The sequence below is a fragment of the Macrotis lagotis genome, chromosome 1 (genome assembly GCF_037893015.1).
Source record: "Macrotis lagotis isolate mMagLag1 chromosome 1, bilby.v1.9.chrom.fasta, whole genome shotgun sequence".
Classification (NCBI taxonomy): domain Eukaryota; kingdom Metazoa; phylum Chordata; class Mammalia; order Peramelemorphia; family Peramelidae; genus Macrotis; species Macrotis lagotis.
In genome coordinates, this window is record NC_133658.1 from 130,207,210 (window position 1) to 130,230,701 (window position 23,492).

A 23,492-nucleotide genomic window follows, 5' to 3' on the forward strand; every position below is an offset into this window, starting at 1 on the left:
TCACTATGGAAGGCACAATGGATAGGGGTGGTCTTCCCCAGTCTAGATCTCCCCATGAGTCTGTGGTCTTGGTTAAGGCCAGACTCCCAAAGGGAATTCAGCAGATATGGCTCACGATGAGGCTTACAAAGTCATTAAATTGCAGCTTTCTATGGGAATACAAGGAAATAGATTTCTTATATTGTTCACATTATGAATAATAACCCAGTGCCTTTCATCTGTAGGACTGAATGGTTTTACAAACATTAATTAATTCCTGGGGCACCTTTATGAGTTAGGCAGCTATTATTATCCTCATTTTTAGAGATGAAGAAACAGAAGGGCTAAAGTAACTTGCCCTAAGGTCAGGGACCTAAGCCATGATGAAATCTACTAGAATACCCAACTCATTCTTCACTTTTTGACCCTACAACATTTTTATATATGTATGTGTGTGTATATATATATATATATATATATATATATATGCATATGCATGCATCACTCCAAACTGGAAGTATAATTTCTTATATCGATTTATTTCTTATATTGGCATCTCTTATATTCTCTTGTTCATGACTTCCCTCTTTATTGACTTCAAAAAAACGTCCTTATTGGATCAAAGAACACTTCTGTCTTGTGTCCACATTGATGTAGAATATGAGAAGAAAGAGTTGAGGTGGGAGTTGATTATTCTTTTGTGCTGAGAGAAACTATGAATAGGCCAATTAGAATCATTCAAGGGAGGTATGCAAAGCATTCCACTGTAAGGCTGTATCTTCTTTTGACATAATTATGGGTCATAGTCTGGCTTTCCTCCAGGGTGATTTGTGGAGGTGCCAGCAAATGTCAAAACATGAACACTTCCTCCAATTGACAGCCCTAAACCATTAAGAGCTTTCCCAGATCTGGGTAGGAATGTCCTGCTTTTAACCATTTGGGTTCAGATTACAAAAATAGCCCTTTCAAATCTGTCCTATCTGGTTGAGTTCTGAGAGCCACAGCCAAAATTAGGCGACTGACTGGTACAACCAGAGTATGTTTAGACAGCAAGAGGGAACTGCATGATCAGAATGAGTATTTGCAATGCTCAACATGTACACAATTAGCTCATTTTGCTTATTTTGCAAGCATCTGGTTTGGGAGTTTGGAGACTCTGCAGGTGATTGAGTTTAACAGCCCAAAGAGCTGGTTCAGATGTCATTCTGATGCCTCCTGTTAGAAATAACTGCAGTTTGCTTATTGCTGTATTTGTAATTTTAGAAAGGAAAAGGCAAATTGTGAGTGTGACTGTCTCTATCCCTCCAAGTTTAGTTCTTTTCTTCTGTATGCAGGTTAGAAAAGAAAAGTCTCCTGAATATAAAATGAGGGAAAAAAGCACCTGCTTTTGTTTTAATTCGAAGTAGAATAATGAAGCAGAATTTCTCTTTGAACATTTTAAATTCATTCAATGAACTTTGTTTTAACTTATATACAACTCAGACTTTTTACATGGTCATTATTAATCATTTACTAAACTCTTCCTCTGATATCTAATTGTAGTATATAAAAACAATCTGGGATCTTCTAAAGCAATGACCACCAATGCTCTTGGTTACTTACCAGTTCAGGGAAAACTTTTAAGTGCAGACCTATAGTGGCAGGATTGCATGACTCTTGCAAAGATTAGCTAAATTCAAAAAGACTCACTACCAAGATGAACACAAGATGGTGAGCCTGTAATAATTCTCAAAGACCAGTCTATAAAGCATAGAAGGTTCTTGATCTGCCTTAGTGGAAGGATCATGGGCTCAGAGACTTAGAGTTAGAGAAAACCTTAAAGGTCATCCAATCCAATGTCTTTGTTTGACAAATCAAGTCAATAAGTGTTTATGTTAAGCCCTTAATATGTGCCAGGGACATATTTAGGGGCAGCTAGGTAGATAGAGTGCTAGGTTTACAGTAAAGAGGAACTAAGTTCAAATATATTCAGAATAATGGTTCTTTCAAAGACAAAAATCAAAATGTTTTACTGAGCATATATAGCTAGGTCTTACACTAGTATGAAGAAGGAATCCTGTGAGGTGATTCCATTATTCAGATTCGAATGACTTGAAATTTTTTGTAAAATATGATAATTAGTTCTAGTACAATGGAAATAAACTATGTGAATTCAAATAATAGGACTATTTCAAGGAATTCCTTTTTATACTGTTATAACAGTAGAGGGATTGTACCAGAGTCTTAGGAATTGAAAGTTCTTAAAGTTCCATTTCCAGAGAGAGCACACCTTACTAACCTACCCCTTTTATTGTCCTTTTATGTAGTCAGAGAGCTCTGTGATCCTGGGGAAGTCACTTTACCCTGTTTGTCTCAGTTTCCTCATCTGTAAAATGAGCTGGAGAAGAAAATGGCAAACCACATGCCATATCTTTGCCAAGAAAACCCTAAATATGGTCACAAAGAATCAGACACAACTGAAAAAATGACTGAATAATAGACCCAATGTCTGCTGTCTCACAATAAGACTCATCACCGGTTGACTAAATGTTTAATTGCTCAAACATATCATTCCATATAGAAATTCCATCAGAGGAGTTGCAATCTACTTCAGCAGAGGGAGCACCCACACCAGTAAAATCATAGATCCTTGAAATATCAAAGATAGCTAATAGTAACTTATAGGAATAATAATTATATAGCACTTTGTTTTGCAAAGTGCTTTTTCCATGACAACCTTGTCAGGGAGGTAAGTATTTTACAGATCTTAAAAAAAAAAAAAAAAAGAGAACAACAACTCAAGAAACTTGTCAGGATAACAATAGAACCAAGACAAGTCTAAATCTTCTTAATCTTTCCTCCAGGGTTCATTCCACTGAGCCATGATGATGATAATTACAGCTAACAATATTATAAGAATAATAGTAACAGCTGACATCTTTTTAAAGACCTTATGGTTATAAAGCACTTTTGATATCTTTTAAAAGACTTTATGGTTGGGGCAACTAGGTGACACAGTGGATAGAGCACTGGCCCTGAAGTCAGGAGGACCTGAGTCCAATCGGTCTCAGTCACTTAATAATTGCCTAGACTGTGTGACCTTGGGCAAGTCACTTAACCCCACTGTCTAAAATAAAAAAAAATTGAAAGGACTTTGGCTATAAAGCACTTTTAATAGTTTTTACTCATTTGTTTCTAGACAGCTAGATAGAGCTCTGGGTCTAGAGTCAGAAAGATCTGAGTTCAAATATGACTTGAGACACTTTTTAGTTGTGTGGCCCCAGACAAGTACTTAATCTCAGTTTACTTCAGTTTCCTCATTCATAACAATGGGATATCCCTCCCAAGGTTACTGGGAGGCTCAAATGAGGTAATATTTGTATAGTGTCTTGCAAACTTTAAAGGATCTATATAAATGCTAGCTCTTTATTCACCCTGCCAACTTCTCAAAACTATCAGATATTTGCATTTTAAAAGTTTATTCTGAAGACTTTAATTCTTTAAAATTGTTTATTTTGTTAAGTTTGCTTATTTGACCTTGTTTTGAGTTACTTGCTTATCTTTTTTTTCTTACCCCCTAGGTATTTTATTAGCTGTGTGCCAGGCTTTGGAGAATACAACATCTGCCTTGAATGGTGAGTTGTTAAGTCTTCTGAAGTATTAAGTTCATTTTAAGGAGATAACAAAGTGGATACCTTGCCCTACAAACTAACTTAGGTATGAACTCTGAATACCCCAAAACTTCTTCCTGGGATTAATTTCCCCCTTTTCTTCTCAAGTTCAGTGGTTGTTTGTGTAGACATTTCCTGGCATCTTATTTTTAAGGGCCAACCTATTACATGCTCTGATCTAACTGTGTAAATATTTCAAAGCTGCTTTAATCATTGATCAATGCTACCATCAGTGTAGACTGCAACCTTAATTTCTTCATAGATGATCTTTATGAATATCTTTTGGTGAAAAAACATTTCCTTTTTCTTATAGCTAACCCTCTAATGATGCACCTCTCTGTATTCAGCAAGAATGTTCCTTCACAGACAAAATCATAATTTTTACTGAGCATATATAGCTAGGTCTTATACTAGTATGAAGAAGGAATCCTGTGAGGTGATTCCATTATTCAGATTCGATTGACTTGAAGGTTTTTGTAAAATATGATAATTAGTTCTAGTACAATGGAAATAAACTATGTGAATTCAAATAATAGGACTATTTCAAGGAATTCCTTTTTATACTATTATAACAGGAGGACTTTAGTGGAGGGATTGTACCAGAGTCTTAGGAATTGAAAGTTCTTGAAGTTCCATTACCAGAGAGAGTACTCCTTACTAACCTACTCCTTTTATCATCCTTTTATATAGTCAGAGAGATGGTAATGGGAAAAATGGAGGAACATAGACCCATACCAGAAAAATGTGCTTTAAGAATTCAATTCAATTAGCATTTATTAAAGGCATGCTATGTTTAAGGGTAGTATAGTATAGCTAGGTGGTACAGTGATTGGAGTACTGGGCTTGCAATCAAGAAGACTCATCTTCCCGATTTCAAATCTGGCTTAAGACACTAACTTTGTGACCCTGAGTGAGTCACTTAACCCTGTTTGCCTCAGTTTCTTCATCTGTAAAATGAACTGGAGAAGGAAATTGTAAATCACTCCATTATCTTTTTACAGAAAACCCAAATGGGGTCACAAAGAGTTAGATACAACAGAAAAACAACTGAACTCAACAATGTTAAAAAAAAAAAATTATTATCTTGTGTTTCTACCTCCTGTTCCTCAGCATTTATAAATTCCTTTTAAGCTATAATGATCTTTCTTGGTCATCACCTTGCCCAAGGACTCTCAGAGCATTAAAATTCTAAGACCTTAATTTAACATTGGAAGGAAGTTGGTCTCAGGACAAATAAAAGGAAGTACAGTGCTACTTTACAGGGAAGTAAAAGAGACATGAGTAGAAAATGGAAATTGGGTCAAGGTAAATTGAGATAAATTACTCCATGATAAATCCTCACCTTGCCTTTGGTAATTAGTGATGAATATTAAGGGTTCAGGATACAACCCTTACCTTCTGAGGATGACATCATGGAAAGTCTATCATAGACTGCTGTCATCCAATAGAGAGGTCAAAACTTTCTTAATAATTCGAACTCCCCCAAAATAGAAAGTGTTGCCAAAGGAGGGAGGGAGTTCCTGTCACTGGATATTTATTAGGGCAGGTCAGATGATTACTTGTCAGAAATATTGTAGAGCAGAACCATTTTAGGTATAATTAAAAACCATATAGCATCCAGAAGTCCTACCGTCCATTTCTTATAATTTCAAAACCTCCATGGTTCTAAGATCCCTTCCCTTCCCTCCAGTATGATTCTTAAGGTGGAAGCTGTTCTTTCTACCTATTGTTCAGCTTAGAGGGAATGGGTAGAGCTGGAATCATCTTCATCAACAGGCATTTACTGAGTACTTGTAAGATTGTTGCTATTTAGTAGGTTTCAGTGATATCTGCCTCTTCATGACCCCATTTGGAGGTTTTTTGGCAGAGTACTGAAGTGGCTTGATGTGTCTTTTTTCAGTTCATTTTACAGATGAGGAAATGGAGGGATCCAGGGTTGAGTGCTGGGGTCACACAGCTAGTTACTACAAAGGTAATGGGTTTAAATAAAGAGGGCTCCAACTTGGAAACCAGGAAATCTGAGGTTTGGCCCCAGTTCTGTATCCAATTCATTGTTTATCTTTAGGTAAGTTATTTAATTTCTCTCGACCTCAGTTTCCTCAGCTGTTAGGAGTTAGACTAGATGATTTCCAAGGGTCCATTCAGCTATTAAATTTGGTAATTCTAAGTGCTAGATTCTAGAAGCTCATGTAGATTTTAGCCATGTGTGGTCTACCTGGGGAGACAGGCCCTACTTCTAAAAAAAGATAACTAATAACAGCAGAGTGTACACTGGAAGGTAATGTGTTATAAGAGAATAGACATCTAGATCTGTCAGGGGACCTGGTTTTTAATCCTGGTTCTGCTCCTCAGCTGCTTGTGTGGCCCTAGGCAAATCCCTACCCTTCTCAGACCTTCCCTTCAAGATTACCATCATTTTATCCTATCCATATCTTATTTGTATGTAGCTATTTGTTTTCCTGTAGTCCCCGCTATTAGATTGTAAACTCCTTGAGGGCAAGGACTGACTTCTGCACAGATCCAGGCACAAGAGTAGGTGCTCAGGAAATGGCAGGAACTCACCTTGCCTTGACTCTGGGTCCCATTTTTCTCATCCCATCCCATGAAGGATGTGGGCCAGATGATCTCCATGGCTTCTTCCAGCTCCAGATCCTCTCCAAGTCAAGTGCTGATGGATACAGGTGATAAAATAATGCAGAAAAAGAAACAAGGTCATCCTGTTCAGTACACAAAATCCCTTCTGGTTGGTTGGTTTTATGTGAGGGGTGCTGAAGGGGTTGTTCATTGTTAAGGATCATGGGATCTTCAATTGAGAGCTAAAAGGAATTGCAGATATCTTTGAATTCATGCCACTTATTCTGCAGATGAGGAAACTGAGGCACAGATAGTTTGTCATTTCTTTAAAGCTATCTAGAGTAGAAAGTGATAATCAGTGCTTGAGCCTGGGTTCTTTGACTAAATCTACCATGCCAATATGGAGGAAAACACCACCTTGAAAATGGAATGGGGGTATAGCACCCAGGAACTTCAAATGATCCCTCCTTACTATACTATTGTTTCCCATCTCTTAAAAGGCATATTTTTATGTAGCTTGGGAGGGACAGAATGAACTGTGATTACAAAGATGTTAGGCTGATGCTTGCCTAAGTCTCAGGAACATCACATAGCTCACAGGCTGCTGGGCTGGTTCTCTCTTTTTTTTTTTTTAATAAGCCTAAGTATAATGATTGTGAGGAGGTGTGGTCCAGGGGCCAAGGAAATGATATTCCACTTTGCCCAGAGATGTCCCCCATGCTGTTTCTATCCAAAGGCCCCCCTCTCCACCCTCTGCAAAATCCAATGATACATAGCTGCATATGGGGAGCTCTTAGGAAGGTGGATTAATTTACCACAAGCTTTTTGTTTGTTTACAAGGGAACCAAAATAATTACTGAGTGCTATTCTTCAATGATATTTTAATTTTTAACTTTCTTGGTGGTGGTAGAAGAAATGGGAATAAGATCCAGAAATGGACCTGAGGAAATCAATTGAGTTAGATAAAAGGAGATCAGGAATCAGGAAAAACCTCTTTGGAGGTTGTGCTTGTTTGGAAATTAAGAGAATATGGGTCAGCCAGCCAGCCAGCCAGCAAGTCCTCTGTTTATTGGGTATCTTGCTCAACAATAGCTTTTTAGAATCATGAGACTCTTCCCCATTCCATTGTCTGGGGACAAAGAAATGAGCTGAAGTCATTCTAAAATTAGAAGACTCACGTGCCCTACCCAGGTACATGGTTCACTTGCTCCAAATCTGGGAATAAAGCACAATATGCAAGAAACTTGGCAGGCAGCATCTGGAAGATGAAACTCCTTTTTTTAGGGAAAAAAAGCATTAGGGGACTGGGCAATGGGAAAGAGCTGCCAAAAGAAAGGGCAAATTTCTCAAATCTCTTCCAATTAATAATAGGAATATTTTCTATAATGGAAGTATAGGTTTTAGCTGCATGTGTGGTAATTACCTTTTGATTTAATCACAGAATTTTAGTAAGAAAAGGAACCATAGGGACATTTAGTCCAATCCCCTGATTTATAGAGAGGAAAACTATGGCTCAAAGAGAAGGGTTAGGAAAAAATGAGTAAGGTGTAAGTCATAAGTAGCAGAAGGAAGATTCAAACCCAGGAATTCTGATTCCAAATTCAATGTTCTTTCTATATTGCCTATGTCAAATCAACTGCTCTTTGCAAGAACAAAGTGCTTTGTATTAGGAAAAAAACAGCAAATAAACACTGGCCTGGGACATAGGACAACTCTAAGTGAATTTAGGGGACTTCTGGGATTTAATTTTCTTAGTCAGAAAAACAAAGCATTAGATGATTGCTCAATAAACATTCAATTTAAATGTCTACTCTGTATCTGACACTGTTCTGGGTGCTACTATCCAGTCAAAAATAAGGTGATGGTTCCTCTAGGAGATGATATTCTATTGGGGAAAACAGCACATGTTCATATTAAATATATATATGAAATATAATCAAAGCAATTTTTCTAGACAGTCACTAGCAACTGAGTGAATCCATAAGGTTCTCCCACCCCTGACTCCAATATTGCATGATTCAAAATAGGTTTATCCATTAAAATCAACACAAAACAGAAGTAGCAAGGAACAAAATGGTCCCATATGTTTCTTCTTCTCCAAACTCATGAATCTTTTCAATCTTATTCCTTCTTTATATTGGGGAATCTTTAGGCACACAGATAAGAGGCAGGTCTTACAAAAGGGTCACAAGCTGCATAATAACAACCATAATTATAGCTTAACCTTTCTATTTATAACACTTTATTTGCAAAACATTTTACATTTGATCTTTACATTTACAATAACCCTGTGATATAAGTGCTAGTTTAGTTTCACTGTATGGATGACAAAACTAAGACACAGAGGAGTAAAGAGACTTGCTAGAGTCATTATCTTACTGTTTATATTAATTGGTGCCCATGGAGGAGCATTTTCTGGTAATTTTTGTTTACACAATTTTCTACTAGTTTTGCACATTATAAGTAGATCCTAAAAGATATCAGTTTGGATCTTATGGAAATTAGACTTGTTTACTCTTCGACATTTATTCTGATTTTCCTATAAAATATGCATTTCCTATAAAAATATCTTTACCTGTTATGTGAAGATGTATAAAGTCTCTTTATAATAATGAATTTGGTGTCAGCAGAGAAAGGTAGGTTTGGGGGGGGCATAATATTGATTACTAGGTTCACAAGTAATTTTTAAATATCACTTGGCAGTAGGAATTTATATTTGCAAGGTTATATATTATAGTCTAGATGAAGAGGAAAAACCCATGAGCTATTGCTCTAGATTTACTTCTCTGGGACGGGTCAGGATTATTAATTGTCCAAGTTGTCACATTAGTTTCCTTTGTAATCTTGTGTATTTATAAACATTGTTCTCAGGAGAGATCCATAGGTTTTACCAGACTATCAAAGGGGATCTATGCTACCAAAAAAAAAAAGAGTAAAAACCTTGATTTAGAAACTTCATTATCCTTAGTCCTTATTTAAGGATATCTAAGAATAAGCATTCCTTTGCCAAGGGGAGTCAGTCAATTTGTCACCCTGTCTTTCAAAGTCATCAAGGCAAAAATGATCAGAACTGAATAAATTTCTTATAAAAAAAGCCTTCTGACATAATCATGTAATCTAAGAGTTGAAAGGAGATTTAGAGGTCAGCTAGGTTAACTGCAAGTTCCTAAACTCTTCTGTGACATCTCCAACAAATTGCCATCTGACTTTTGCTATAATACTTTCAGTGATGAAGAGTTTACTACTAACAAGGCAGAGTGTATCAATTTTAGACCACTCTAATTATTAGAAATTCTTCCTTCTATTTACTTAAATTCTCTATATTTTCTGTCATTGATCCTAGTTCCACCTTTTGAGTATAAGTCGAATAAGTCCCATTCCTCTTTCAAATGACACCCATTTCTGCAAAATGAGGGAGACAAAATAAACCTTTCTTTTCTAAGCTAACCATTCCCAGTTTCTTTGGTTCTTTGTATGATGGGATTTCCTGATCCCTCTTGAGCTACTTCTGCTGAATCCTCTCTGGCATTGTCACTATTCTTATTAAGTTATAGCATGCAGATCTCAGAATAAGGTGTTGTGATCTGACCAGCACAAAAATATAATTATATTATTACCACATTTAATCTAACCACCCTATTTCTAATAATGAAAAAACTAACAAGATTCCCCCCCCACCCACCCCAGCCTAATGAAACTTGTGGCTTGTATTGAGCTTATAGGTATACAAACTCCTGGGTCTTTTAATTTGAATTGCAGTTGGTCCACATTCCACCACTCCCACACCCCATTGTGCTTTGCTATGGATGTTTTTTGGACCTTCTTGGTGAGAATTTATTTTTATTCTTCTCTATCTTCATCACCTTAGTTTGGATCTATTGTTTGAATATGTCAAGATCTTGTTGAATACTAGATCTGGTATGCCATATGTTAACTACCTCTCCCAGCTCTGCAATCTCTGTTGCCTGAAGGCAAAATGATGTAATGAAAAGAGAACTGAATTTAGGGCCTGAAAAGATCTGGATTCAAATATTGCCTCTGGGACTTAACTATCTGACTAAGAATAAAGCAAGGCTCTGTGTATGGTTTGCCTCAGTCTCTCTTTTTGCACAATAAAACTAATGATACTATAGTACTACTTTACAACAGTCACAGGATTGTTGTGATGATGAATTAAAATAATGAATACAAAAACTTTTTAACCCTTAAGGTGCTTTTAAAATGTTAGCTTTTATTTTTATTTTAAAATTTGATAATGCCATTTTGTTGTTAAATCATTGATTGAAACCACTGAGCAATGGTTTAGATATGGCCATCAAAGGCTATGTAGATTTGTTGTTCAACACTGTTTTCCCCTAGTTAGAATGATAATAATAAAATAACAACTATCATTTATTTTTTAAAAAACACTTAAAGGTTTGCAAAGCATTTACAAACTAACATTTTCTCATTTGATCCTCACTATAATCCTGGGAGATAGGGTTTATTATTACTCCCATTTTACAAAAAACTGCAGCAGACAGCATTCAAATGATTTGACCAGAACTGCACCACTAATCTGTGTCTGAGATACTCAGAACTCTGATTCTAAGACCTTCACCCTATCCACTGTATCACCTATCATCTAACCACTATACTTTTAGGAATCCACCTAATTATCATTCAACCATCTCCATTTTGTTTACAAATATAACAGAATAGAATTAATGTTTCTATTTTGATTTATTCTGCTTTGTTTAAGAGAGATTTATATCAAGAGGGCAGTGTTGTATAATGGATTTGGAGATCAAGGACCTGTATTTTGAATACATTTCTGCAATTTGGTGGTACTGAAATGGGAGAAAAGAAGGTTTAGCTTGATAACTCTCTTCCAGAATTTGGAGGACTGCTTTGTGAATGAGGTCTTGTCAGCATGGGCCATGGGATCAGAGCCTTGGTCAGCAGTGGGATTTACCAAGCCAGATTTGGTTTAAATAACAGGAATAATTCCCTAACACTTAGAGATATCCAAAAGTGCAATGTGCTGTTTTGGGAGATATTACTTCCTAAAGGTAAACCAGCCTTGGGCTCACTTCAGTGGATCCTTCAAGCTAAGGATTGTGGTAAATGGACTTTTCCAGTATGGTTTGGATGAGATCAATGGTTACTCAAACTTTTTGGTCTCAGGACTACTTTATCTCTTAAAATTATTGTGCCCCCCCACCAAGAGTTGTTTATGTAGGTAATATCTATTGATATTTATCATATCAGAAATTAAAACATATTAATATTATTATGAAAATAGTTCTGACTTTTCAGATTCCCCTGAAAGGATCTTGGGCATTCTAGAGATCACTGGTCCCTATTTTAAGAACCACTGGATTAGAGGACCTCTGAGATTCCTTCCTGATTTTCTATGATTCTGGTTCAGAACTCAGGTTTGTTCATGGAAGAGATTATTATTATTCTTATCTTACTGTTTTAAAAATGAGTTTTATTCCCCAGTCTGAAAATGACCTGATTAGGTTTAGGATTTGTTTGATAACATGTTTTCTAATTTGTAAAACATTTATTGAGATCTCTGGAGCTATGAAAAAATATAAACAAATGGAAAGGAGATCAAAGACCATATAGTTGACTTAAGAGGAGGTCACTTAGATAATTTGCACCTCATTTTCATCTAGAATCTCCAACATCCTTTCCAACTTTAAAATCATATGATCTTCCTAGTAATTATAAGATTAGAACATACTTCTTATAGTTCTTTAGGGGTTCAAGGTATTTCTACCATAAAAATATTATTCTTAATCTACAGATAAGGAAACTGAGTCTCAGAGAAGTTTAAATAACATATTAAACATTATACATTTGGATATTCAAAATGTCAGAGCAGGGATTCAAGTCATTCAAGCTGTCAGTATTTGGTCACTTTACCAGCAATATTGAGTATACTCTGGGGCAGGTAGGTGGCACCATGATGTGCAGAACACTGTGCCTGGAGTTTGGAATTCTCATTTTCCTGAGTTCAAATCCAACTTCAGACACTTATTAGCTATACGACCTTGGGCAAGTCACTTAGCCTTCTTTGTCTCAGTTTCTTTATCTGTAAATGAACTAGAGAAGAAATGAGAAACTACTCCAGTCTTCTTGTCAAGGAAACCCCAAATGAGGTCACAAAGAGCTGACCTCAACTGAAATGACTGAACTACTTTCTTAAGTACTAAGAGAAAGCCTGTCTAGCCAGGTATATTTCCTTGCAGCTTGGTGCAATAGTAAGAATATCCAATTTAGTGAGATCAAATGTCTCCTCTACTACTTACTGTATGACCTGGGACAGCTCCCTTCCCCTTTCTGGGCCTTGTTTCCCTCTTCTCTATGATCTTCTAGTTCCCTTCTAGTCCTAAGAATGATCCCTGAATAGGTTTTGCTTTATCAGCTATGATATAAACTATCAGCTATGAATCTGATCCAAGTCATGGAATCATCATACTGAGGACTGTTAGGGATCTTATAGGTTACCTTATCCTTCTCCTCCATCTTCCTAGGCACCAATAGGTAGTAAGTAACAAAGTGGGAACCCAGCTTTTCTAACTCAAAATTTAGCACTTTCCATTGCACTGGGCTACTCCAACTCATCCCTGTGCAGAATCCCTAGCGATCAGTTATCCAACATCTGCTTGAATACTTCAAGTGAGGGGAAGTCTTACTATGTAGCAGAGGCAGCCTTTCCATTTTCCAACAGATCTAATTGTTAAGAAGGTTGCTTGAAATCTGCCTCCTTTTCTCTAGCTCAGATTTCTTGCCCTCTTAGCCAGAGGAGGAATGTAACCTTTCTCCCTGACATTCCTATAATTACTTAGAGATAGGCATCATACATTTATATATAGTACATATGCATATACATTTACACACACACATATATCCCTTTAATCTTCTCTAGGCTAAGCATTCCCAGTCCTCAATTTTGTAGCTTTCCAAAAACCAAATGAAATAACATCTAAAGTGCTATGCAAGTCTTACAGTACTATATAAACACTAGCAATTGTTATTATAATGTCCTCCATATTTAGATGATAATCATGGTCCCCTTCTGTTGGATGTGTTGTGGTTCCTTAAGACATGAGGCCCAGATTGAATTGAATATTTCTCCCACCCTGTACCTTCCACCATCTTTGAATCTTTGACCCACTCAAAGCAGGAAGCAGCTCTAACTAGAAGTTAGGAAGGTTAAAACTATTAGAATACTCTGAAAACCATTGAGTCTGTAATAGGTTTTAAATAAATTCTGTTATGTTAGGTAGTAAGTGGTAGGCAGAGCCATCAGGGGAAGGGAGGGATATCACAAAAGACAAGTTAGGTGTTATCTAGATTAACTCTTGTTTTATAAATGAGAAAACTGAAGCACAGTGAGCTTCAATGAGTTGCTCAAAGTCACACCCATAGCTTGTGTAGGAGATAGGAGTTGAAGCTAGTTGAACTGCCTCTTAAAACAAAGTATTTTTTCCATTAAAGTAACCCAGGGGAAAAAAAAAACCACAGTTGCTTTAATTCATTAGATAATATAAAAATCTCTTCAGTTTATAAAACATGCTTCAGCAATGAAAAGAAAGAATGACTAGAATTGGAATTAGGAGAGAAGCATTATAGTCCTGGTTCCACCACTGTGTAACCTTAAGCAATATATTTAACATCCTAGAGACTCCATTTTCTCCCCCTGTAAAAGGAGGATGACCCCTGGTTGTGTACTTCCAGAGCTTTTGTGAACTTTGTAGATTGTAAGTCTTTAGGAGATGATATTATTATCATCATCAAGCTCATAGCTCTTAAATGTTCGTCCAGTTACTAGTGGTTTTCTTGCTCCATACTCAACAATAAAGGTCCAAATGATCTGAGAGGAAACAGCAATTTAAATGTCTGGTCTCTCCGAGTTTTCATGGTGAGGAGATAGCCTTAACTCCTGGATTTTTCTAAGCCCCAGTCCAGCAGGACAAATCTGTGAGTGGTTATAACCATTATTAAGCCAGGGCTAGATATCAGGGAATTAAAAAATTATTTTTTTTCTTTCAACTGAAATTATATCTCAAGGATTTCATCAGCAGGGGTGAAAAGGAAACTGTGTTTGGCATCTTCCACACAGTACCAGAACCAATGTTGCTTCATCTAAGATAACAGCACTTTTTCTATCTGTCCCCTAAACATTTCTCTGAAACTTGAGTCTCAGAAGTAGTGAGGATTAAATGAAAGGAATTTTCCTTTACATGAATTTCCAGGATTCATAACATGTCAGGAAAAATTTTCCTAATAGAATTTTCCAAAAACCAAATTGGCAATGAGTATATATAATCTCAGAATTAGAAAGGATTTCCAAAGGAATTTCATCCTATTCTCAGCTGACTAAGAATGCCCTCTAAGAGGAGCAAGTAGTCATGGAGATAGTTCTTCAAGACCTCTAAAAAGGGGAACCTGCTACCTCTCAGGGAAAAATCACAAAATTTGGGAACTGGAAAGACCTTCAGTGGCCATCTAATCCAACCCAAATACCAAAGGAATCACCATCATAATATCAAGTATCCATTCTATGCCTGTACCTGAGGGGTTCAAGTATAAATAAAATAACCCTACTGGAAAAGAATTTATATTCTAATAAGGGAGGGAAGAAAAGTACACATACACCTATGTACAAATACAAATAACGTAGTTAAATTCAAGATAATTCAGGGAGGTGGGCCACTAATCGGAGGAATCAAGAAACACTAGACTTTGATATCTGAGATGCATTGAAAAAAGAGGTTGAGAAGAGGAAAATCCATTTTGAGCATGAGTTCAAAGGCATTGAATTGGGAGATTGAGTTTTATGTGCGGAAAACAATAAACAATAAATAGTATAAAGATAAAGAATAATAAATTATAATCCAGCCTCTGTTTGAAGGCCTCCAATGAGGGAAGTCTTTTGAAGCAACCCATTCTACTTTGTAAAGAAAGGTGCGTTGTCACCCAGATTTAGGGTCAGTAACACTTTAAACCTTCCTCAGAAGCTCTGTGTGACCCTCAGCAAATCCCTTAACTACTTTAAGACTCAGTTTACTGAATTAGTTTAAAAAAAAGAGGTTTAGAATCATTAGCTTTTCTACTGGTTTCAAATCTGTGATTCTATAATTGCTATGATGCTTTTTTTCCATTATGTCAAACCTAAATGTTCCTCTTTGCAACTTTTACCCACTATTCCTAGTTTTTTCCTCTGGCAACTAGCTAAAAGTGTCTAAACAGTCTTCATGTAATAGTCCTTTATATTTTTAGATCACTAAGTATCTCCTAATTTTTCTTTGTAAAGCTGTTGCATTGGACCTGGAATCAGGAAGAACTGAGTTCAAATCCAGCCTCAGACACTTATTAGCTATTGTGACCTGGGCAAGTTATTTAACCTTTATTTGTTTCAGTTTCCTCAAATGTAAAATGGGGGAGATAACAATTGTGAGGATCAAGTGAGATAATTTTTTTTTAAATGCAGTGCCTAGAACATGGTAGGGAACTCTATTACTTTTCTTTTCCTACTCTCTCCTAGAATGTACATGAGAACCTGGGCCATAAATTCCAGGCAGGTATCTAATTGCTTTGATATTGGAGTTTTTCAAATATGTTTGTCAGCTTTTATAAGGGAGCTTTTGTTTAAGAGACTTCTCAAAAGCATCTGATAGGACCTTTTGAATTTCTCAAACTCTGGGTAGGGTCAAACATGAACATAAAGTTTATTTTTTTTTATCTATCTATCTATCTATATTTATTTATTGATATATATTTTTAGATATTTTCCCATAAAACATAAACAAATCCTTTACAAAGTATATCCCCTAAGAAAACGGTTTTGCAGTTATTAGCAGAAAGAAGGCAATATGGCACTTGACTTATAATTGATCGGTTTTGTTGCCTCTTTACAATTGACCAGAATTTTGTTGTTCTTCTTTACACATTTAAAGCCTTTGTATCTGTTTTTTTCTGTTGCATTTTCTTCACTCATCATCACTTCATACCAGTTTTCCTGTGCTTCTGATTTTTATTTCCTATCTGTCCTATGTTACAATGCAGTAATAATCAGTTGCATTGATAACTAATTTGTGCAGCAATTCCTCAATTCTTAGGTACACTACTCTTATTTAGGTACTATAAATAACTCTACCATGAAAGTCTTTGCATGTAAAATTCAAGACAGTATTCAGTCATAATATCCAAAGAATAACGGTTAAACCTCCTATGTCTCATCAGAGAAATGATGAACTGCATTTTAAGATACAGCTAATGTACTGATTTGTTTGTTTGACTGTACTTATTTGTAACAAGGAAAGGTTCTTTTGGGAGTGAGAATCACTGGAAAGTGACAATGACATAAAATAAAAAGACACCAATAAAACATTTTAAAAGAAAAAAACAAAAGTTTCCTGGGATATAGTCAATCAACCCATATTTATTAAGTGTTCAAAGAGTTTAAATTTTAAAGGGAAAGACTATACAAATCACAAGATTCATTGATGTAAGTTAATTAGAGAAGGAACAGTCTTGCAGAAAGCCAAGAAACCAAGAGGCAGAAAGGGGGGGGAGCAGAGCATTCCTGGTATGGGAGATCACCTGGAGAAAGGCACATGGTGCTTGACATATCCTCTTCAAGGAACTCCAAGACTGCCAGTATTACCACATCATATACCAAGTGTCAGGGAGTGAAGTATAAGAAGACTGGAAAAGATAGAAAAGCTGTAAGCACCAAACAGAAGAGTTCATATTTGATCCTGGAGGCAATAGCAAACATTAGGTGCCTGTTAAGCAGGAGGCTAAGGTTGTCTGACCTGTGCTTTAGAAAAATCACCTTGGCAGTTGAATGGAGAAAGGATCAATGGAAGGGGGTAGATTTGAGGCAAGGACACCAATTGGAAGGCTGTGGCAATGGTTTAGTTGAAAAGTAAAGAGGACCTGAATGAGGGTTGTGGAGATATGAGGGAAGAGAAGGGCAGAGGAGTAGAATCTATGTATATATATCTATATCTGTATGCAAATGTCTACATATGTGTTCATGTACATGGGCACATGTATACACATTGGCATACATATAATATAGATACAATGCATATATAATAAGGAAGCATATATATATATATAAATGTGTGCATATATATCCATATATTTGTTTTTCAGTTGTGTCTGAGTTTTTCTGGCAAAGATAATGGAATGGTTTGCCACTTTCTCCAGTTCATTTCACAGATGAGGAAACTGAGGCAAACAGGGTTAAATGGCTTACCCAGAGTCACCCAGCTAGTAATTGTCAGAGACTAGATTTGAAATTGGGTCTTACTGACTCTGGACCTGGTACTCTATCCACTGCAGCATGTCACTGCAACAAATATGCACATATTTGTATATGTATATTCGTATATACTTAGCATGCAGTATATACATAATGCATATATATATATGTACACACACACACAAATATACTCATAGACATGCATACATACAATGGCAGTAGAAACAACCAGATTTGACACAATGTGTTAGATGAGTAAGAAGTTGAGATCAACAATGAGGTTGTGATCCTGAATGACTTGAAAAGATGAAGTCCTCCTAAATAGTCACTTGAAAGTTGGAAGAGGAGAGGGTTTGGAGAGAAAGATTATGAGTTCTGATTTGGACATGTTGAGTCTGAGATATCAATGAGACTTCCCATTTGAAATGACAAAAAGACAACTGGTGATAGGGTGCTATTATCACAGATTCTTTGAGTTTAGAACTTAGTTTAGAAATTCATTTCATCTCTCTTTTTGGTTTCCTGACCTAGAGATTGCAGCATGACTTCCCTAAAAGATTGAGCAATGGGAGATAATTTCACACAACTTTTGCTTCATTTAACCACTGAAGTGATGCAGTAGTAAACTTCTTTTTTTGGGGGGGGGGGGGTCTGCAAGACAATGGGGTTGAGTGACTTGCCCAAGGTCACACAGCTAGGTAATTATTAGGTACCTGAGACTGGATTTTAACTCAGGTCCTCCTGACTTCAGGGCCAGCGCTCCATCCACTCCACCTAGCTGCCCAGCAGTAAATGTCTCAAGTGTTAATGGCTTGCTAGAAGCCCCAGATGGGGGAAGATGAGGATATGTGTTTGTGTATATGTATGTATATATGAAAATATATATAATATTCATATATAGAAAAAAGAGAGACTATAAATGTAAGCACCTTGAGAATAGAGATTGTTTTAGTTGGGTTATAAATATACATATGTATGTATGTAGGAATATTTATATATGTGTTTATATATAGTTATACACATATATCCATATATGTAAATGTGTATACACACACACACACACCATGAATGATGTATATGGCAGAGGAAGATTGTTCTGTATTGGAAGTTCCTTTTACTGATGAAATCATACATCTTATCCTCCCTTCCCTACCCCCATAAAATAAAATAAACCACAGTAGATTTAAATTTTTATATATTACCTTGGGTTGGAGAACTTTGTGGATGAGTTTCACTTTCATGCTCATCTACTCACAATCTATGAATGTGTTTTCTGGAGGACATGATTGTTTGATTTAATGCCATATTTATAAACGTCTACTGTATTTTTAAACATTTAAGTGAAAGGTGGTGCATAAACTATATGCATACATGTCTTTCCATGAAGGTGAAAAATAATTATATCCTCTCATCTCAAATATAGGCAGTCCTTAATTTATCTGCCTTATATAAATATATGTTGAAAAGCAACAGGAAAAGAGAATAGAATTGGCAAGGTTTCTCCCATCTTTCTCTTCTCCATCCCCCCCTTAATTTCCTATGATGAAGAAGGGAGGCCTTTGTAACCTTTGTGATTATGGGAGATTGCATAGTTTAATGGGTTTAGAATCAGAGGATCTAGTAAATTCTTCTAGTTCTGGGTCCATTTCCTTCTCTCTAAATAAAAGAGATGGACTAGATGAGAAGTGTTAAACATCCTGCATGCTATCCAAACCAGATTTAAATGTAATTGAGAAATATTTTACAATATAAATTAAAATACTATAAAATTATAGATATTACTTTTTGAAATTATGCCAATATTCAGCCAACAAGGATCCATATACTGATAAGTAGCCTGTTTTTATTTGAGTTTGACACTACTGCACTACATGCTCTGCAAAATTGATCTAGTGTTCAAAATACTATGGATGGGGGCGGCTAGGTGGCACAGTAGATAAAGCACCAGTCCTGGAGTCAGGAGCACCTGAGTTCAAAGCCGGCCTCAGACACTTAATAATTACCTAGCTGTGTGGCCTTGGGCAAGCCACTTAACCCCACTGCCTTGGGAAAAAAAAAGACTATGGATGGCTTTCATTTATCTATGTCACACACACACACACACACACACACACACACACACACACATATGTATGTTATTGTTGTTTTAGTTGGTTCAGGCATATCTGCTCTTTGCAACCCCATTTGGGGTTTTCTTAGCAGAAATATTGGAATGGTCTGTTATTTCCTTCTCTAGCTCATTTGAAAGATGAGAAAACTGAGCCAAACAGGAATAAGTGACTTGTGCAAGGTCACACAGCTAGTAAGTGACTGAGACCAGATTTGAACTCATGAAGATGAGTTTTCCTGACCATAGGTCTGGTACTGAGTCACCTAGTGTCCTTGTATGATCATGTACATATGCACACACACACACATGTATGCTTGTGTTTGTGTGTCCTTGTAATGTCCCCTAATCTTAAATGATATGTAATTAACTTCTTCCATATGAGAGTAGATAGGTTGGTACTTAAATTGTGATTAAGTAGGCACTTAATAAATGTCCAAGGAAGGGGTATAGGCAAAAGGAATGTTAGGAGACTATTACAGTGTTTCAATATGGTGGTAAAAAAAAAAGGTCTATACTTTGCTAATGGCAAAACTGGGGAGGGTGACAGACTGGCTTAAAATGAGAAGATACCAAGGGTTTTAACTTGCAACACTAGTGTATCTACAACAATAAATCAAGGATCTTTCTTTTTTAAAAAAAATAATGATCTCCTTGGGGTTTGTATCACTTTCTTTTCTAAAGATTATTTTATTCCTCTTCTCCCCAGAGAACCTATCTATTGTAATAAAAGAATAAAAAAGAAAGGAGGAAAAGGATAATTCTATTAAATTAATCAATAAACCATGAAACCACTGAAAGTATATAAAATACCTCCATACCCATCATCTCCGATCTTTGCAGAGAAGAGAAGAGAGGAAGATAGATTTTTCTCCTCATTTCTTCGGGGTCTAACTTGAGATTACCCAGAATTAAATGTCTTTCAAATCAAGGATCTTTCAAACACTCTGATAAATATTGCCATTCAATACAATTACTGTCAACCCAAATGAAGCTATGGTGTCTCAGAAAGAACCTAAGAATCAGGATACTTGTGTTCCAGTCTTGGCTCTGGGGTTACACTAACTGTTGTCCAGTCCTGGAGCTCACATTAGTTGTGTGTCCTGAACTAAATGTCTTCTCCTCTCTGGGTCGCAGTTTCCTGATGTCAAATGAAGAAATTGAATGAAGTGATATCTAAGAAGATCTTAGCTCACTTTGTAATTCTCCAGGCTTTTGTTTTGTTTTTTTTTCCCCCCTCAGAGCCCTCAGGTTCCCAGGGTATTACATAATTGGTAAATGTGGGTGCGTCTGTTGCAAATTTTGTCAAGTCAGTAGATTTCTGTTTGCTTGTTTTGTAACTGGGCTTATTGTTGATAACTGGGGCTCTAGCTTCTCTGTTCTGCCCAGAACAAGAGGCACAGGTCAAGACACCAAAGCACCAAACATACCAAAGCACCAAGCACTGTGAATTACAGCCATGCTCAGAGACTAAAACTCTGGCATCACTGATCATATAGAGGGCCTAGGACCCTGGATGAATTTCCTGAAAGGAAAAAGTCTCACATTTCTGCTACAGTTGCCCTAAAGTTGTAGATTTTAAAAAAACATTTATTTTCTCTCTCTCTTACTCACAATTTAAAAGAAAGATTAAGACTCTTGTGAAAAATTTACATCATCTTTCAAAACACATTCTAGCACTTGTCATGTCAATACTATAGTTTTGAGTTTATCTCCTCTGTCAGGAAGTGGGGAGAATGTTTCTTTATTGTCTTGTAGAATTGTGGTTCATCATTGCGTTGAACAGAATTTTAAGTCTTTTAGAGTTTATCTTTACAAAATATTATATGAATTTGTTTTCCTGGTTCTGCTAATTTTACTATGCATCAATCCATATAAGCCTTCATTTTCAAGTTTGTCTATCCCTTTGGTCATTTCTTATAGACCAATAATATTCCATTAGTTTATAGTTCATGGCTATTACTGGAGCAAAGACCAACTAGAAATATTTGTTTATACATAAAAAAGGCCCTTTTGGGGTGGGTGGGTCGGGCACTGGCCCTGGAGGCAGGAGGACCTGAGTTCAAATATGACCTCAAATTCCTAATACTTAGCTGTGTGACCTTGGGCAAGTCAGTTAACCCTATTGCCTTGCAACCCCCCCCAAAAAAAGACCCTTTCTTCCTTAACGTATTTGGGGTATAGGCTTAATACTAGTATTATTAGATCAAAGGGTTTGCACAATTTAGATGCTTTTAAACACTTCCCTCATTTATGATAGCAAGATTAATATTGTAGCCTTTATTCTCAATTTAGAATTACATAGAATCCCAGAATCTTTAGAACCAGACAGAACCTTAAGAGATCATCTCCTCCAATCTTTGCCTACTGCATGACCCAGTTTTCCCCACTAATTCCCCAAATAAACACTACACAAAAACAAAAAGATATGGAAGGAGAACACGGGAGGGTGAAAAGGAAACTGGAATGACAGGTTGTTTAAAAATAAAAATACTCCCCCCCCCCCAAAAAAAGGATGAGGTATTAAAAGACTACAATGCAACCAATCTAAGTGAATGGATCCAGATAAGGGAGATGAGATATTCACAGGCTCTGATTTTTTAATATCTTTTCCCTTTAAGTAGGACAGAAAGAAATATGACTGGAGATATAGAATTAATGGGACCTGAGTTAGCATCTCTTGCCTAAGACATTTGATAATCTCTGTGACCCTGTATAAATCACTTTACCTCTATTTGCCTCAGTTCCCTTATCTGTAAAAATAGGAATAATAATTGCACCTATCTTCCAGGATTGTAAGATATTTATCAGAAGATATTTATGATATTTATCAGAAGAATCAAATGAGATAATATTGATAAAGCACTTTGTAAACTTTAAAATGCTATATAGATATTATTAGCATTACACCTTTTTAAATAGGATTTTAAAATTAGAAGGAATGACAGAAGTCCCATATTGACTGTGTAGCCATGGGCCAATCACATCAACTTTGTCAGCCTCAGTTTACATGTCTGGAATTCATAGGATGTACCAACACTTGCTTTATAAGGTATATAAAGTACTCTACACTTTAGTCCTATAATAAAGATCCATATGGATGTCAGTCATATGTGTTTCAGAGATAAGAGACCTCAGTTTAAGTTCCAGCTTCCAAATTTGTCATATGGTTACAAAAGTATTTTTACTCCCTGCCTTGAAGAGTTAAAAGCACCTCAAAAGCCTTAAAACCCTATGTGAATATATTATTCTTTTATGGAGTTAAATGACTTGATAAATGTCCCATAGTTAGTTCTTGAGTGGCCGAGCCAGGGTTAAATCTAGGCGTCCCCGCCTGACTCCTCATCCCATCTGCTATGCCACATTGATTCATGTAATATTCAGATTCAGTGACTGAATGCCAGAGAAGCAAAGACATTTTTCAAGGAGCAGAAGGTTACTTTTCAGATTGATTGCTAAGCTTATAGTGACCTTTTGCTCTGATTGCCACCTAATCGTGATGTGACTTACTTAGCATGTTGGTATTCATATGAATTCAATTTTCTGTATCAAACACATTTTTCCCTATAATTAAGAGAGCTAATTCTACCTTTCAGTCTTAGAAAAGGTCTAGAATCAATCCCCATAATTGTTTTAGAGCCCAAATGTTAGAATGTCAAGAATTTTTCTGCCCCCAAACACTAAGGAAATAGCTTGGGAGAAAGCCTAGAACAGGTTCTGGATTTGAATTTGGATACTTGACTTCAAATTTTAGGTCTTACTACCTTTGTGACCTTGTATGATTTAACTAATTTTTCTAGGTCCTATTTTCCACATTTGTGAAAGGATGACTTTGATCCAATGCCATCTTGAAGTCACTAGAGACAATACTTCAAAAGTAGAATCTGGCCTATCTCCCTTGCCCCAGTTGCCT

The 23,492-nt window shown here is 36.4% G+C and overlaps 1 protein-coding gene across 1 annotated transcript in view; it reads left to right on the plus strand.

The window, feature by feature from the left end:
- Positions 1 to 23,492, plus strand: part of TGFA (transforming growth factor alpha) — a 125,549-nt gene that overhangs the window by 44,900 nt on the left and 57,157 nt on the right. Inside the window, exon 2 of the mRNA XM_074208184.1 lies at positions 3,540 to 3,593. Coding sequence (XP_074064285.1) covers positions 3,540 to 3,593 — 54 coding nt within the window. The remainder of the gene's footprint in view (positions 1 to 3,539; positions 3,594 to 23,492) is intronic.